The sequence below is a fragment of the Primulina eburnea genome, chromosome 4 (assembly GCF_022965805.1).
Source record: "Primulina eburnea isolate SZY01 chromosome 4, ASM2296580v1, whole genome shotgun sequence".
NCBI lineage: Eukaryota > Viridiplantae > Streptophyta > Magnoliopsida > Lamiales > Gesneriaceae > Primulina > Primulina eburnea.
This window is the reverse complement of record NC_133104.1, coordinates 38,401,932-38,418,855: the sequence shown is the minus strand read 5'-3', so window position 1 is coordinate 38,418,855 and position 16,924 is coordinate 38,401,932. Positions and strand designations below refer to the sequence as shown.

The 16,924-nt window shown below is 35.0% G+C and overlaps 2 protein-coding genes across 5 annotated transcripts; one reads left to right on the top strand and one right to left on the bottom strand.

Moving 5' to 3' along the window:
* Positions 1 to 321: 321 nt before the first annotated feature.
* LOC140831156 (UDP-glucosyl transferase 73B2-like) lies at positions 322 to 2,073 on the top strand. The gene has a single exon (XM_073194948.1). The coding sequence runs from the start codon at positions 459 to 461 to the stop codon at positions 1,956 to 1,958; it is 1,500 nt and encodes a 499-aa protein (XP_073051049.1). The 5' UTR covers positions 322 to 458; the 3' UTR covers positions 1,959 to 2,073.
* On the bottom strand, positions 1,995 to 14,923 carry LOC140831155 (protein ENHANCED DISEASE RESISTANCE 2-like). Of its 4 annotated transcripts, none has more exons than XM_073194943.1 (23): positions 14,771 to 14,923; positions 14,102 to 14,623; positions 13,793 to 13,867; positions 13,649 to 13,702; positions 12,738 to 12,803; positions 12,514 to 12,617; positions 11,676 to 11,743; positions 11,486 to 11,602; positions 11,311 to 11,351; positions 11,123 to 11,223; positions 10,521 to 10,616; positions 10,064 to 10,128; positions 9,921 to 9,992; positions 9,621 to 9,776; positions 8,745 to 8,977; positions 8,636 to 8,675; positions 8,400 to 8,551; positions 8,182 to 8,283; positions 7,974 to 8,018; positions 7,754 to 7,894; positions 2,967 to 3,062; positions 2,773 to 2,874; positions 1,995 to 2,345 (listed from the first exon to the last, which is right to left on the bottom strand). In XM_073194943.1, the coding sequence occupies exons 2-23, from the start codon at positions 14,243 to 14,245 to the stop codon at positions 2,223 to 2,225; spliced, it is 2,193 nt and encodes a 730-aa protein (XP_073051044.1). In that variant the 5' UTR covers positions 14,246 to 14,623; positions 14,771 to 14,923; the 3' UTR covers positions 1,995 to 2,222. The 4 variants fall into 4 exon arrangements, with proteins under 4 accessions (XP_073051044.1, XP_073051047.1, XP_073051046.1 ...); XM_073194946.1 differs by having other exon boundaries at positions 8,400 to 8,542; XM_073194945.1 differs by having other exon boundaries at positions 14,102 to 14,613; positions 14,771 to 14,912.
* Between the last annotated feature and the right edge of the window lie 2,001 nt (positions 14,924 to 16,924).

The following is a 16,924-nucleotide window of genomic DNA, read 5'->3' as shown; positions in this document are numbered from 1 at the left end:
ATTCGTAATCTAACTTTTCGGCGGATAACCGAACTAGCGGCAAGTGTCCTAGAGTCTAGAATTATATGGAAACCAACTCCCAACCACACATCATCACATTTAGTTGAAAATTTGTCTTCGTTCTGACAACCAGGCATCGACACCAATGTACGATAATATAACTTTAAATCTTACAGACGGCGAAATTAACACCTACACATAAATTTATTTTTATATGTAATAAAGACTATCAGGACATTCTACGTGTCATGCAAAATATGTCGACACAAATTGAGACAATAAATATTATGACATATAGGACGAATACTATTGCGAAGAGTGGATATTCTGTCTCGTATGTGCGCTATAAAGGCGTATGTTTGTATCTTTCTTCGATGCAATTCATTCGTACCAACTACTCAAAGCTTCGAATTCTTTACTTATCCGCGAAGTCTCTGTGTTGCATATTTACGTAATAGATGGGAGGAGTTATTGCTGATATTTTGGTGCTGCCGTTTTTCGGGCAGGGCCATCTGAACCCGTCGGTGGAGCTCTGCAAACGCCTCTCTTCTTGCAGCAATTCTAAAGTCATTTTGATCATTCCTTCTCATCTTTCTTCCTCCATTCCTTCCGCTCTCCACGAGAATAACCCTTCCATTGAACTGCTTCAGATCGATTTGTCGAATCATGACGGACCTAGATCCGCTCACGGTCACAGCCCAGATCACGAGCTCGGAAATCGGAAGATGGGACAGGGGATCGAGAGATTTCTGGCCGAGAAATATAAAAGGGTTACGGGTCAGTGCCGACCCAGCTGTGTGGTGATGGACCTGATGATGAGCTGGAGTAAGGAGATTTTCCTGAGAGAGAATATACCCATCGCCTCCTTCTTTACTTGCGGTGCAGCTTCCACTGCAATGGAGTACGCTGCGTGGAAAGCCCAAGCGCATGACATGAGACCGGATGAGACCCGGGTGCTCACCGGGCTACCCGATTGTGTGGCGCTTAAATATTCGGACACCAAGAGGCGAAGCCTCGGAGGCCCACCACCACCACCTGGAGAACACGAACCAGGTAAGCATGGTCCGGACTTTGGCCTTCGTGACCCGGGTCAGACACCTCGTTGGCTGGACGATGGAGATGATTCCGCAGCTTTACTGTTCAACACGTGTCATGAACTGGAAGGCCCGTTTCTCGACTACATATCCAAGCAAGTGAACAAGCCGGTACTCGGGGTCGGTCCGTTGCTACCGGACACATACTGGAAATCAATCGGCACAGTGGTTCACGACCGAGACAGTAGATCAAAGCGGAAATCGAATTACACCGAGGATGAAGTTAGCCAATGGTTGGACTCAAAGCCAAGTAAATCAGTCATTTATATAGCATTTGGCAGTGAAGTTGGACCCGATATGGAAGAATATGAGCAATTAGCAGATGCATTGGGAGATTCAAAATGGTCATTTATATGGGTAATCCAGCCGGGTTCGGGCAGACCAAAACCACCTCCATTGGTTGGTGAGAAACAGGGTTCAGATGACAAGGATGAGGGCTTCTTTCCTGTAGGATTGGAAGAAAAGGTTGGAAATAGAGGGATAGTAATCAGGGGCTGGGCGCCTCAGTTACTGATCTTGAGTCATCCGTCCACCGGTGGATTTCTATCACACTGTGGGTGGAATTCGACTGTGGAGGCGATTGGGCGAGGTGTTCCGATCTTGGCTTGGCCGATTCGGGGCGACCAGTACTACAATGCAAAACTGGTGGTGGATTATTTGAAGACAGGAATCATGGTTGCAACTGGTGATAGTTTAACAAAGATGGTGAAGAAGACTGATATAGCTCAAGGGATTGATAGCCTGATGAATGACAAGGAAATCCTTAAGCGAGCTATCAATATAGAAGGTAAATTTGAGAGTGGCTTCCCATCGAGTTCTGTGGCTTCTATAAAGGAGTTGATCGAGTTTGTAAGCAACAATTAGGTGGGCATGTTCTATGTTATATGCGATAAGATAATATAGTGAAATATTGAGTTTCCTATTTATACAAAAGGTACTGTAAATTAGTGACTTTTCTATGTATGGTTGGTAACAAATATATTTGAATTTTTATGCACAGAAAAATGTTCCAATCTCTAAGACAATGAGATGTTGCAATTTTTCAAAGAAAAAAATAAACAAAATGAAGCAAAATCAAGACCAGAAAACCACTGAATCTGTGTCGATTTCCTATGTATTTGGCGAGGATCATGACTCGACTGGATCGGGAGGATCCGAGTCAAACTTCGGAACGATAGCAGAGGATAAGTCGAGATGACAAAGTCGGACGGCACCTATTAGCCGCTCTGGCAAGTCTTCCGTTGTATTGGCCTGAAATGCAACAAGTTATACATCAGCATTTCACAAGCTGTATGATCAATCAACCCAATTTTAACCCTGATCTTAACTGGAATTCTGCATAGTTGATATAAGTGAAAACACTTGACATCTAAACATAAGAACAAAAAAATGAAAAGAAAACAAGGAAAAAAAGAAAAAACAGCAACACACAGTATCTCATTTTTTGAAAAAAAACTTATATTCGCATCCCCATTTTTAATGAAACTTCATCCCAAACAGAATCTGTTATTTGATTATTCTAGATCAACGCAGTATTCTTTAGAATTAAAAAATACCACCTAACATAATAGTTTTACCTTGATCAGCATACAAAGTTATAAAAATAGTCAACCGTACGTAGTTCAGTCTCCAATACATAAGCAAATGTAAAGAAACTCAGCAGTTCAGATGCAAGTACCTGGACAAGAAAAGCCATGTCGATCACAAGTGTGGTAACAACACCAATTACAAGACCCAAGACTCCATTTGCCACAGTTGAAGAACCGATATCAACATCAATCTGTACAACGGACAATTATGTAATATGAAAATTCAACCTGGTGCTACCATTATTGCGTATGAAGTATATGGATGATACGCGATGAATCTTACTTCTAAGTACTTGGGACAACGGATATAGTTGCAATCAACCACTTTTCCTAGTAAACATGGGGAGCTTCCAACACTCTGGCGGACAATCCAAGAACCCTAGTCGATGCACAACACTAATTAATAATGATTTATGAAACATGATGAAGTTACAAAAGCATAAATGTGTTTGTAAAATTCATTTCACCAGAAATGAATATCAAGGGCTTGCAGTTTTGATGAAGCACGAAACATGTAAAGGTTTACCCATCGTTCAAGAAACGAAGAGAGCAACTTACAATTCTTCGAAGTTATGAACATTCCAACACAAAATAAAAATAAAATAAAATAAAATACATCCAAGAAGCTGAAGCCGCCTATTCTGTACCTAATTTCACAATACGGGAAACAAGGAAACGAAAGGCAACCTTGGCGGTAATAACCGTTAACGATTGAACATTCCAACTACGCAAATTTTGAAACTAAACATGACAGTATGGCTTAACCGAAGGAACAATATCGCTAAGAACGGACAACCATAATTTGGAGGATAAAAGAAAAGGTGGATTTATGGAAAACACTCCTATGTAATGGAAATGAGTTTGTGTTGTTTATTATTTGGTTTGATCAATTAACGCAAAAGTCACATATGCACTGCTATTTAGCAAATATTTGGTATTTCGACAGTAGGTGATCGCATCACATGACAGGGTCTAAGGACCCCCTCACTTACTATGTTGAATTAAGAAGTGGACGTGTGATCTATGGAGGTGGTGCAAAAAGGAGAATTGTTGGTAAAAGGGCTTTGAATGTGGATGGACTTCTAGAACTTCACAATGTGCTATATTTGAAGGACTCAACTCAAACTTAATAAGCGTTAAACAACTTTGTGACGAAGACTTATATGTTAAGTTTGATAAAAATAATGAAAAGTTTTTGACAAAGCTAATGTTTGTGTCATGTCATGTCAAGTACAAGATCGGCTGATAATTGCTATCAACTGGATGAGGATCATGTTTGCCGATATACCAAAGTAAGCGAATTGGACTTGTGACATCAAATGTTGGGGCATGCAAACTTCAAAACATTGAAGAACCTTAATAAATATGATTTTGGTTTAGAATGGTATAATTCAAATGGAATTTGTTGAAACTGAACTGGCTGATATTTTCACAAAACCTTTAGACTTCGAGTGATTCTCCAACCTTCGGAAGTTTCTCAGCTTGTGTGCGCAATTATCACTCACGCGTGCTGTCGTGGGTGTTGCAGCACCTATGACAACACCTTACATACATGTACTTTTGTAGTATGCTAGACATATAGCATATATATCATTCATTATGTTTTGTGTAAACTATGTACAATGATGGCTATTTCTTGGTGTGCTCTCAGTTGTTCAAACTTTCAATCAAGTAATGGAGTGTGGTTTATGCTCAATCTAAGTCATCAAGTAGTTGAGAACGTTCGTGTATTCTATGATCTTGTCAACTGTGAAAAAGTGGGTTGGAAAATTTGAGCAAAATGGAGAAAAACTGAAAAGATGAGAAAATAAAAAAATATTTTAGAAGAAAATGGAAAAATCTATCTGGAAGAGTCTTATGAAGACCGTTTTTCCAGTGTGGAAGCTACCACTTCTAAGTCAAAAAACAGATGGAACAAATTTACAAATGATGATTAACTCATCTCTCAACTCATACCCCCTTATTCTCATTGTTCTTCTTCAAAAGTTCTTGTCGTGATTCTTGCGATTTCATTATCTGATTCAATCCCTCTACTATTTTCATCTATAATCACTTGTCTTTTATCTCAAATGGCATGATGTAGGTATGATCCCCTTGATCTCCGCAGCAAGATGGCAGAAAGTTTGGCTGTTCCACCAAGTGTGACAACACCACCCACAGAAACACATATTGTTGTGAACCTTCAATTGGTTGTTGTCGAAAATGATCCTATTATGATTGAAATCATTGCCCCTGAAAAACCGGGCAATGCAATTGATTTGACAACCCACCAGATTATGGAATGTTGTGCAGAGTTTTTTCCTCCTCGTCCACCTCGAAGAAGATCAAAGAGACAAGCAGGTTATGATTCTTACTTTTTCCCATCCAAGAAATTTAAAGGGTCTTCCTCTTCCAAAAACCTGTTGGACCCAATTTCTCTTCTGGAGATGACTCGAATGATGAGGATTTTGAGTTGGTCGCAAGACCAAAACCTGCTGTCGTTGCGAACAACACAACATCTTCTACCGCTACTGTTCAATAATCTTTTGAAGAAGAACCAAAGGATGTTCCAGGACCTAGTGATCCTTTTGATTCTACTGAAGATGAACAATCCTTCGCTGAGTTTCTTGCTCGCTTAAACGAAGAAAAAGCTGCGAAGAAAAGCACCTCTGATGATGAAGAGTGTGATGAAGATATGCTACAAGAATTTGATGACAATCGCTCAAACCTTTCTGACAGTTTCTCTTCTAAATCTGATTTTAAGTCAGAGATAGTGATGGTGAAGAAAACGAGTCTGTTGATGATGTTTTTGATATGGCTTCCGATGTTGAGGCTGATGTTGTCAATACCGAAGAGAACATTGACTATATGGACTATGTTGTGAGCACGTCCTTCTCCACAAAGTTCTATTCTGAAACTGCTTTAGCTTTGTGGCCACTATACATCAATTGGGAATTTATTGAAGAAAAAAATATTGATGTGGAGGATTATAAAAAACAGAATCTAACTGTTTTCTTCAAAGATCGAGAAGTGTTTGTTACTGTGAGCACTGTGAATCCCTATGCCAGAAAACTTGTTCTGAAATTTTACTGGAATCTAATATCCAGTGTTGGAGATGAAAGATTAGTGAAGTTTGGCAGGGTGATTGTCTGTGATAAGATTTCGATTTTAATCTCTCAGTGATAAATATTTTTTATCACACCCAGCTGGAGATGAAGAATAGGAAGTTACACCTGATTTCAATGCCATGGCTGGTATTCTTACTTGCGGACTAATCAAAGGTTTTCTCAATCATCCCAAAAGGATGTTTGTTACAAATTTAACTTCATTCTATTTTATTTTATTTTATTTATTTTGCACAAGACCACAATCAGAAATTGGACTCCTTCCACCAACGTTACAATGGTTACTAAACCACAAGTCATTGTTCTCTACATGATAGGTAATGGTAGTACCACTTTCAATTTTGGCTGGATAGTATTCAACACAGTTATGGAGTTTGCAGATGGACGATTCAAGTCCACCAAACTACATTTTTCCATCCATCTAGGGAATTTTGGAGTCCTAAAGATTTGTAAAGGATAGAGATGACGAACTTTCTGATGTGGGTGACCAACTAAAGATAGCACCTGCATATTTCAAGGGAAACTGGAAGGTTGATCTTCCCTGGTTTGAGCCTGGTGTTTCCCAAGATGTTGGCAACATGGGTGCTTCATCATTTGGAACTAAACCAGCTAAAGCTAAATCTGTTTCCAAGGATTAAAGCTCAAATAAATTTTGGTCGACAACAAATTCAGACCAAAAGAGAGGTTATTGCATTTTATGAGTCCAAGTGGCTGACTATGAGTTGTTGTTGGAAGTAGGTGTTCATTTATTTGCTGAACAAAAAAGAGAGTAGAATCTGAAGCTGCTGATACAAAAAATGGTTGAATCTGATGCTGATCTTGATGGGGATACTGTAGGAGATGGTTCGTAGTTTGTTTGGATTTTCTTTGATTGTTTTTATCTCTGAGTTCTTAATTTTGTTTGTTTAATTATTTTTTGTGTTAATGAAATTTCACGTGTTACAACACCTATTTGACAACAATGCACTAACATGTTTAAATATTTAGGGGAGAAAACTATTTAACTTAGGAGGAGCTATTATACAAACGGAGATAATGCATATCAGAAAGATAATATCATTTTTTGGTTTTTCCATAAAGGCAAAAAGGAAAAATTGGAAGGACTATTTTATTCATTAATTAATTTTTCTTTGTTGATAATATTGTGATATTCGCATATGGAGTTCTGACTTTATAGTTTATAGACTATAAGATTTGCTAGAATATTGATGTTTATGATAAGATCTCTAGATATTTTATTATTGTTCAAAAGAGTTTATTTACTAATGAAATTATTGTTTCCATATTTGTGTATGACTCTATACAAGGAATAAACTCTATGACAAAGGGAAGTCTATAAATAAGAGATCATTGTTGCTGCGTGCGTGTGGTTTTTTGAGTTGAAGGAGAATAGTGAAACGCCACAGAAAAAGCAAGGAATTACCTTAGTGAATTAATAAAGAGCTCAAGCCAAAACGTATTGAAATGTTGTCGTAAAATGTTTAGAACATTCAAATCACAACACCTAATCAGTGTTTTAATTAGTGTTGTTTATTCGAAAACTTCAGCTTCACGTATGTTGCATCCGTAGTTTTGATTATAAGATTTCATATATAAGTTTGGATGCACTTTGATCCCTCACTTGTTAAGGGAGTTGGCGTTTATTGGTTCAATAATATTGATTTTTGTAAACTGGTATGTGCTTTTGTGAATAATTTTGCCCTGAGGCGCACACAACACTTAAATCTGATATACACAATCTTATTATTTTTGTACTTTATATTAACCAATTCTTTCAATCTTCTTGCAAATAATTTATATCCATACTGTTAGAAATAAATTCTAAGTAGTTATTAGCGACAAGAATGATAAGATCCATGATATCAAATGTAGTTGGTTCTTTCAACAATTATTCTATCAACATACATTAGTCAACACTATAAAAGGAGCAAAAGTTCTCTAGCCAAAGGAAGTAAAAGAAAGATACCTTGGGTACTGATGGAATAAGTTTCAGTCTACTATTGCGGAACTCATCATCCCCATCGACAAACCGCTGCAAGAGGGATCCCGATTCTAATTCTTTAGCCACAAAATAAAAAATCATGCTGTAATGAGTCGAGCCAGGTACCTAAATGAACTGATTTTATCAATCTACACACCATCAAATAAAATATCAGGCATTGAAATCAGGTGTATAATCAACTAACTTGTAAGTTGAAAACAATGGTGAAATATCCTCTCTCTGATGCAACCTAGAAATAGCAAGACAAGGTCACTTTGTAAGAATAAAAACTTGGTAAAAAACTGAAAATCAACTCAAAATTCTTGCCCCAAAAAATGCAATCACGAAAGAATACATAGTATAGTAGATTAACAAAATGAATTAATGAAGCACACAACTCTGGAGAATATTACTTGTGCTGCACAACCATGCCGTCTTGCGACATGATCCATTCTCTTTGTATCTTTGAACCAGTCTACAGAGACAAGATCCATAACAGGTTTACCTGCAAGAATCTTAAAACAAAAAGTGTAGTAAAAATGCGGTAAGATTGATATGATTAAATTATGCCGCCTAAAGAAGGAATTTGATATGTACCTGCAATCAATAAATAAGCAAAGATAATGAATACCTTAGATTTGTCATAGCAAAAATGCTTGCTACGAACTCTGAAGTTGTTTCCATCAGATAATGTCCAACAGTCACGAGCCTTATCATTATCTTCACGTCGAAGATTACCAGAGAAAATGGATGAATCTATTTGGTCTCGAGGTTCTTCATAAGCTTCAAGCAAATAGAACGAGTAACTTGCAGTGTATACTACAAAAAAGTCTGTATATGCAATGTGTTACTGAATGCATTACGTACCAGATTCTTTGTCTTCAACCTTAACCGCATATGGTGAATCCTGTCATGCAATTCAAATGATTAAGGAAATCAAACACAAATATAAATCTCATAAACATTATAGACAAACCTCTTGATCAGCATGTTGCAAATCTTCATCTTCATCGGAGTATTCATCCATCAGTAAAGCATTTCCATTTGCAGCGTGTATTTGATCAAGAGAAGGACTGCGACGATGAATAACGGATGACTCTAATTTCTGGCTTTTCTTTGAAGAACTGGAAACGGATGTCATATTAACCATAACAGGAATTCTAGGAGCTACGGTCCTTTCATCAGTTTGAGCAAAATACTCTCGCAGTCCTGTGACAGATAAAACCTGAACATATTCACCACCACAGCAAACAACATGAAATTCACTCTGGAACTGATACTTAAGAAAATATACCAGGGTCTACAGAAAAAGTGGTTAAATTATGTCTACTTTTCCAGAGGTGTGTATGAACAAATAGCATTAAATCTCAGTCCCAAAGTTAAGAATATAGGCAATCGCATTATTCACATAGCGTCAAACTCAGAGTGCAGGTTCAAAAATATCTAAACTGCATGATATAAAAAAAATCATAAAACAAAATTATAAGCATGCCTTTGAAATAGCTTCCGAGGAATGGGAATAAAGATAATGGTATCAGACAAGACATTTTAGGCACAAAACAACTTTTCATTCTCTTGGACATGATGCCTTTTTCAAATAGCATTTCTATACCCAAAAGATACTTGGATTGACAATTCATTCAACACATTACGGACTTGCAGCAGGATCCAAGAGGTGCAGCACACTAACCACTTAATTTTCATCCACCAACATCACAGACATTTATTAGAATTAGAATGGTCGAGTAAAGTGAACGTTGAGAATGATAAATTATTGAGACCGTAGAACAGTATATGAAACGCGAGACACCTAATATATTGCAGGAAGATAAATTTAGGCATAAGATCTCACCGGCAACACCATTTAACATTTGTAGTAGACAGTGTTGCTGAAATGATGACATGTAGCCCACTCCCCAACCTTTAAGGTCAATCTGCATGAGATGCTGGACTTGTGTTCTGGGCATTCCGTTACAAGGTTTCAGAGGTGAAATATTGAATCCTCCACCTAAAATTAGAAGCAAACAAGTGTTTCAGAATCCAATAACACATTATATAAAGTTTATGACAACTATATTTAAACATACAGCATAGATAGAAAATAATCTTCAGAAAACCATTATGCAATCTAGTAAAATAGCAGTGCATTTACTTTCAATATGAGCTCGCACAAATCCTGGTTGTGGACCACAATTTGCGTGCTTCCTAGAACGGAACAACACAACTGCACAATAGAAAATGGTGAAAACAAGGAGAGTTAAGCGAATGAACAAGGACAAGACCTCAAACCTTTACCATAACTCCCATCATCATTTCTCCTCCAGTAACGAACATAGCAGAGGTCGCGAGGCCAGACAAACCTGAGTTTGGTACACATTATACTGAATCACTCTATTAATTGCAAAATGTCGTATGTATAACACCTTCAAATCTAGCGAATACATTAAAAAAAACAACACAACATTTTTGTTCAGTGAGAAACAAGTTGCAACCTTCAATTCCAATCAGTTTGGAACTATGCAAACCACATACTCTCACCAGCAAATATGAGAAGAAAATAATAAGCATATTTTTTTTTGTTTACCATAAAAGCAGAACAATGGTAAAATATGAGATAGAGGATTACCATGAATCAAGGGTATTATCAAAGGATTCGTAACCCATTTGACAAGTTAATGTTTAACTAATGTTTTGTTATGCTGATATTGGCACAGAAAAACCAACAACATTAATAATAGAAACCCAAAATTACATTGGAAACCAGTCTAATTGGAGCCGATGGTAAAGGAGAGCTGTATGTCCATCCACTTCTTCGACCAAGCTACCATACTGGAAACTACAATCCCACCTGCATAACTAATAAACTTCTGTTAACATTAATCATAAAATCTGAACTCCAAATTAATACACCATGTAATAAACTTGAATTTGCCTTAAGTTTATTTTTTAAAATGATTCCACGGAAATTTTCCGAGCTTATTTTTTTAAGCCAACAAAAATTTCAGATCAAGGAAGTAAAGGAAAATTATTTTAATTTCATTGTCTAAATTCTAGGAAGTTTCACATATATTTTGGAGAGTGCTTCATCAATGCAATTCAATGCGGTGGTTTTTATGAAGAAAACAATTAGTTCTCACTAGTCAACCCAGTCACGCAAACACATACCTGTTTATCATGAGCAGTTAGATGATTCAAGACAGATGAGTCACAAACAAATAAAAATTGTTTCATGATTCAAAGGAAGTGAACAAGGTTTTCAAAAAATTAAAACAGATACTTTTTCAACAGTTAGCAAAAAGCCAATAACAGGAAATAATCAGAGTAAGTGTTGATTTGAGAATAAAATGAACTTACTCGCATCTTTTCGTATCCATGCGCATTACTAGCTCGAATATTTCTTCGCAGGTAGCATCGACCACCCCAACAGCTTTCATTGCTCTACTACAACTCTTCGGCTACATAAAAAACTGTAACACCATAACATATCCAGTATCTACCAATGCATTTAGGCCAGAAACATCAAAAAATATAAGAGAGCATACAAGAAAATCCACTTCAAGAAGCTCCTCAAAAATCCGAAGCCCTAAAATGTACAAGAAAATAAATAATCATGATAAATGCCACATTCTTCCATTTTCAACTGCTAAAAGGTTCATACAGTTCCATTCCACCACTACAGTGGTACTAAATTAACATAACATTGGAACATCAACACACCGTTCTGGCATTGCAGAAGGCGCCAATACTTTCTAGAAAACGTCTGACTGGTAGAATTATGAATGGCCAGGTCTGAATCTAATTCCTTTGTCCAGTCAAAAATAGAGTCGGGGGGACCTGGACGTGAACATTGGTATTAAATTTCATCCGTTTCAACAAAAACCAAGAAGAGGAGGTCAACAGTGAAGACCGTTTCCAATTGTTGTTCTGCGTGTCAAACTTCGGTTAGGATAGCCTTCATCTTCAGCTGCACTACCCCTGCAGCAAATAATGACCAAGCAAAGTAAATCAAGTGGAGTATTATCAACAACAACATCCATCTGAAGTAGTTCAGATGTGCAGCTGGATGATTACATGTACAGGGGAATAATATGCATAACAGATTTTTGAAGGCCTCCACAAATTGTTAGCTTTCCACTTAAGAGAGAAGGAACAACTCTAGCTCTAAGCAATACTGCAGTTCGCATGTAGGAGATTGGGAAACTAATTGGAAGAAACATTTAAAAGTTGGTCATCAGTTTAAAATAGATTTTTTACTTGTAAAAATTGATATGATGCTTCTATTTATGGACCAATTTTAAGAAGAGATCCTAGATTGAAGAGGAAATTAATGAGAACTAAGAATAGTTCTCACAGGCTAAAAACTCCAGACAACACTGAGGAGCATGTGGGATTTCTCTCTTAAATCATTGCTATTTCACCACTCACGATTTTATTTTCAGGCCTCCAATCCCCAAAATCTTCATGTCATCAATTTTGGCATTATATTTCTATATTTCTATATTTCATCCAAGTTTACTTAGACTCATTCGCAAAGAGAAATCGCTGTTGCTAGTTAAAAGCTATTCCCTGATGTCTTATATAGATAATGTCTAAAATCTATAATTGTCCATTTCAAGCATCTAGAGATCTTTATGACACAATAAGACGGCCTTCCTGAAACAATCCTTTGTCCTTCAAAAGCTACTTCTCACCATCGGATCTACGACATCTTCTATATAAAAATTCAAAAATCACAAGACACTTACTGAATTTCATGGTCTGGTGATGAAGTGTTCCTCCAGTTATCCGTGCCGGATTTATATTCAAAAGAATGGTATTTATTACCACTAATAGCTTGTGATTCTTGGTGCTGGATGCCACCAACATGCATAAGTCATTAAGCTAATTTAAGCACAATATTAGGCTACCGATCATTTTATGTAAGAGAAAAATTATGGCTATTGGGGAGGTGGCGAAAAGATAAGAAAACCTGATCGATTACGTATTCAATCTTTTGTTTCCAGATGAGTGCATCCTGAATGTTGAAAGCTGCCATCTGGAGCAAACAATATTAATAGGTAAAACAAGATCAGTGCCAGCACTAAAATGCTGGAAAAATTACCCATAGAACTAGATGAGAGACCTAACTGTAGTACTACACAAAAGCTCAGGAGAATCTGGAGCTTATGTTCATACCAGGTTGTGTCATGAACTGTAACTTATAGATGAAAAAATTATTTCCATAAATCATTACTTAAATCAACTGTGTTTGTGTTGCTTAAAAACTGGATTGCATGGTAAGCCCTTATTACGATTTCGAGGTTGAGTATCACATGAGCTGGTAATCCTTTAAAAGTATGTATCATGATTCACAAACACTGTCTTGTCATTAAATATAATCCGTGGTGTTTCAAACACTATACTGCATAAATTATTTGATACAGTTCCCACTTTTCGGCTTAATCACACATTAGATGTTGCAAAAGTGTCTTTTCCAGGATGAACAAGCCCAATATTATCTTCTACTCCAAATATTTTACGTAAATATTCACATTCTCAAAAGAATTTCTGGAGATCGTTGTTTGCACATGGCCATTAAGAGAAAAGACACTATCAGAACAATAACTTTTCAGCGGATTAATCTGAAAAATGCCAGCAGACACTATTATTCTAAGAGCACTAATATAAGTTTTTTTCTGTGATCTGAAGACGAATATCATGAAATTATATGATCAAATCATTAACAAAAAGCTCCCATCAATTGTATGGCAGGAAAACGAACACATGTACGTGTGAATAAAGGTAAAAAGATGGCTATAATCTCTAAATGGGATCTGGAAAATAGTTGATTACCAAAAATACAATCATGGCAGTATCAATAAAATTCAAAGCACAACCCACCGTCATTCGATTGTACATCTCTTTTTTGTTGAAAACCGACAGAACGTAGACCATCTGCCAAAAAACAGAGCTGGCAATTATGAAAATATATGTGCTACATTTCGGTTGCTCTAATATGTGTAGCAAATGTAAATCACAGCTCACATGTCCATGATGTGTCTTCAATCCCCGGTCTTCTACTCTACAGTTTCCATCTATAAGAAGAGTCTTCGTGGGTACCTCATCACATAAAAAAGAAAAGGTGACTAGAAAGATCACTTCGATGCACTGTATTTCTTGCAGTCACCTTGTTAAGAAATAAAAGACCATATCTAGTTTTGTCAATCATCTACACATTAACTAGAATACTAAATCTATATTTACATTTGATCTCATTGTGGCAATCAATTTGTGACATAATTATTCGTCAGACACCTCTATACTAACAGACGTTATCTCAAGGCATTTATTTACCATATTGTCTTGGGGCTTCTTCTTGTAATAGGCCAACACTTGAGACTCGAGCACAAAATATCGCATGTGAATAAATGATCTCCCGATCTTCCTCCGTCCATACCTCGCCATCCATCCTTCATACACCACCTTCGAATTGGACATCTCCACTCAATTCACACCAACTTCCCTCCAAAAATCACTCAGTCGCCACACTGTTTTTTTCCTTATTCTTTAACAGTCATTTGTATACATACTCCTACAATTCTCTTCAAAACAGCCTTCAATTCCAAGGATTTGACAAAAATCACGCCGCCTCCTCACTGTAAAACAAAAAAAAAAGCGAGAAATTCGCAAATATTACTCCGCGGATCTTCGTGAAACAATCTTTTTCCTTTCCTTATCTTAATCGCTCAAAAGAAATCTTCACCGCAATGTTTCACACATATTCAGAAAAACTCCCATTCGCATAAACTTAAACAAAAATCTTCTCCAATCATTCCCGAAAACCTGCGATCCAATCCTCCGCAATCCTGAAAACACCTGAAATTTCAAAAACAAAAACGAGAGAATTTCCAATCGTGCACTCAAACGCATGTGCTAGCATCCAGTAAATTCGAATCACATGTATACGTAGAAACAAACACGTGCAAAAAGAGAGATATGGCGGGAGCAGTAAATAACACATACATTCGCAGGTGACAGACAGACAGACTTCCGTCAGAGATTTGCAGAATTCCTAACGTGATCTGATTTATTAACGGTGATCGTTGGATATATTCAACGGATATTATTAGGCAATGATTTGGTTTTTAGCCACCTGTATTGACACCATGTCTTTACCCATTTCTGCTCTCTGTAGATATATTTGAAAAACAAACCTATGAAATTACTTCTAGCGTTGAGTATGTCTAATGTGAGACATTTTCATTAATCTTTATCTTATCTGTGAGACGAGTCAATTCTACTGATATTCATAATAAAAGTGATACATAAAAATTAATATTTTTCATGAATGTCCCAAAATAAAAAATTCGTCTCATTAAATACGAACTATGAGATCGTTTGACACAAGTTTTTGTCAACAACTTTATGGAAAGTTATAAAAATAACAGTAAAACTTCTATGGATTAATACTCGATAAATTAAAAACATCTCTGAATAATATTTTTTCTTTGTTCTGACTTGAGTCAATTTGCTAAATTAATAATTTCGATATGCTTAGTATAATAAATTAATATTTCTCTAAAATAAAGTATAATCTTCTCATTATTATTATACAATTTAATAAATATAACACGTATAATTTGAATACGATTTTTTTTGAAATTATATTTTCTTATATGAAAATTAATTAATGTAATAATTTATACTATCATTATTATATTTCCTAATTTTTGTTCCGGCTTTCTGATGTAAAAATTTGTTCATCCCTATCGGCCCTTCTTCCTTTCTTCACCGGGAGTTCTAACTTCTGCCATCTCACTCAGATAACAATTATTTGTACAATTAATTTTTTGTTTTTAATATTTCCAAATTCTGCTTCCAGCTAACAATTATTCATACGATTAAATTTTCTTATGTTATTTATCATTATTGTTTTTGTGTTATCTTAATATTATCCATAACTAGTACTGTAATTCTATTTGAGTGATTTTGTTTATTTTGTTTAAAATTGTAGTCTATAAATATATTAGTCATTAATTTATTTTATATTGGTCTATTTGTTTTTTACGTAAATATATATTTTTTAGTTATATATATTTATTTTATATATTGCAATTTATTTTTAATTGTTATTAGCTAAGATTTTAAACTAAAGAAATCTATGAATGTCTAGTAATTAGTGTTAGGTTTGTTGGATGGATGTTACTTAATTTTCTTTGACTGTAGGATTTCATCATGGATCAAATTTTTAAGATATATATATATATATATATATATATATACTAGGAACGAACACGTGCGATGCATGTGGGTGACTAACAATGAAAAATATAATCACGAGAATTACATAATATTTAAAATCGTTTGAATAAAATTTTGTTTATGAGTGTTTATCAATCTAAATACATAAAAAAAAAACAATATATTATGACAATAAATCATATATATTCACTTATTTATATGGAAATTTTCAATCCGCGTGATTGTAATATAATGACAGCTCTCTTAAATCAACAAAAATATTTTTCATCCAAATATCATTCAAAATGAAAAAGAATAAAAATAAAATTAATAGAATAGTGAATTTTACCAAAATCAAAACCACAATGTACTTTAATAGAGTACAGAAAAATGTCAAATAAAATTATCTTAATTTACTAAATTATCATAATAATGTTAAAATAAAACCGTTAAAACTTGTTATTAAGTTAAATATCACTTATGATTTTGCTAACTTTTAATCCCTTGTGGATTTTATTTATCTTTCTATGTTTTTTTTAAATACATAGTATAGATAATTAATTTTATATCACAATCAATCATTTATAAATTAATATTGGTGATTAATAATTTCAGTGAAATAAAATTTTTTAACATAATATCACTCAAATAAATATGTGTAGTAAAACACATATATAAAATAATATGTAAATACTCAATTAAAAAATATCATATGTAAAATTGTAATATATAACAAATGATAATAAATTATAAATATAATTCATATTTATTATAATGATTATATTAATTAAAAAAATTATCAGGATTATATCATAAATTTAGTTCAAACGTAGAAATTAATTTTCATTCTTTTTAATTTATCATTACTTTTTATTTATATGAATAAAGTTGAAATAGATCAAACTAATCAAATTATACTGTAAATAAAATATAAAT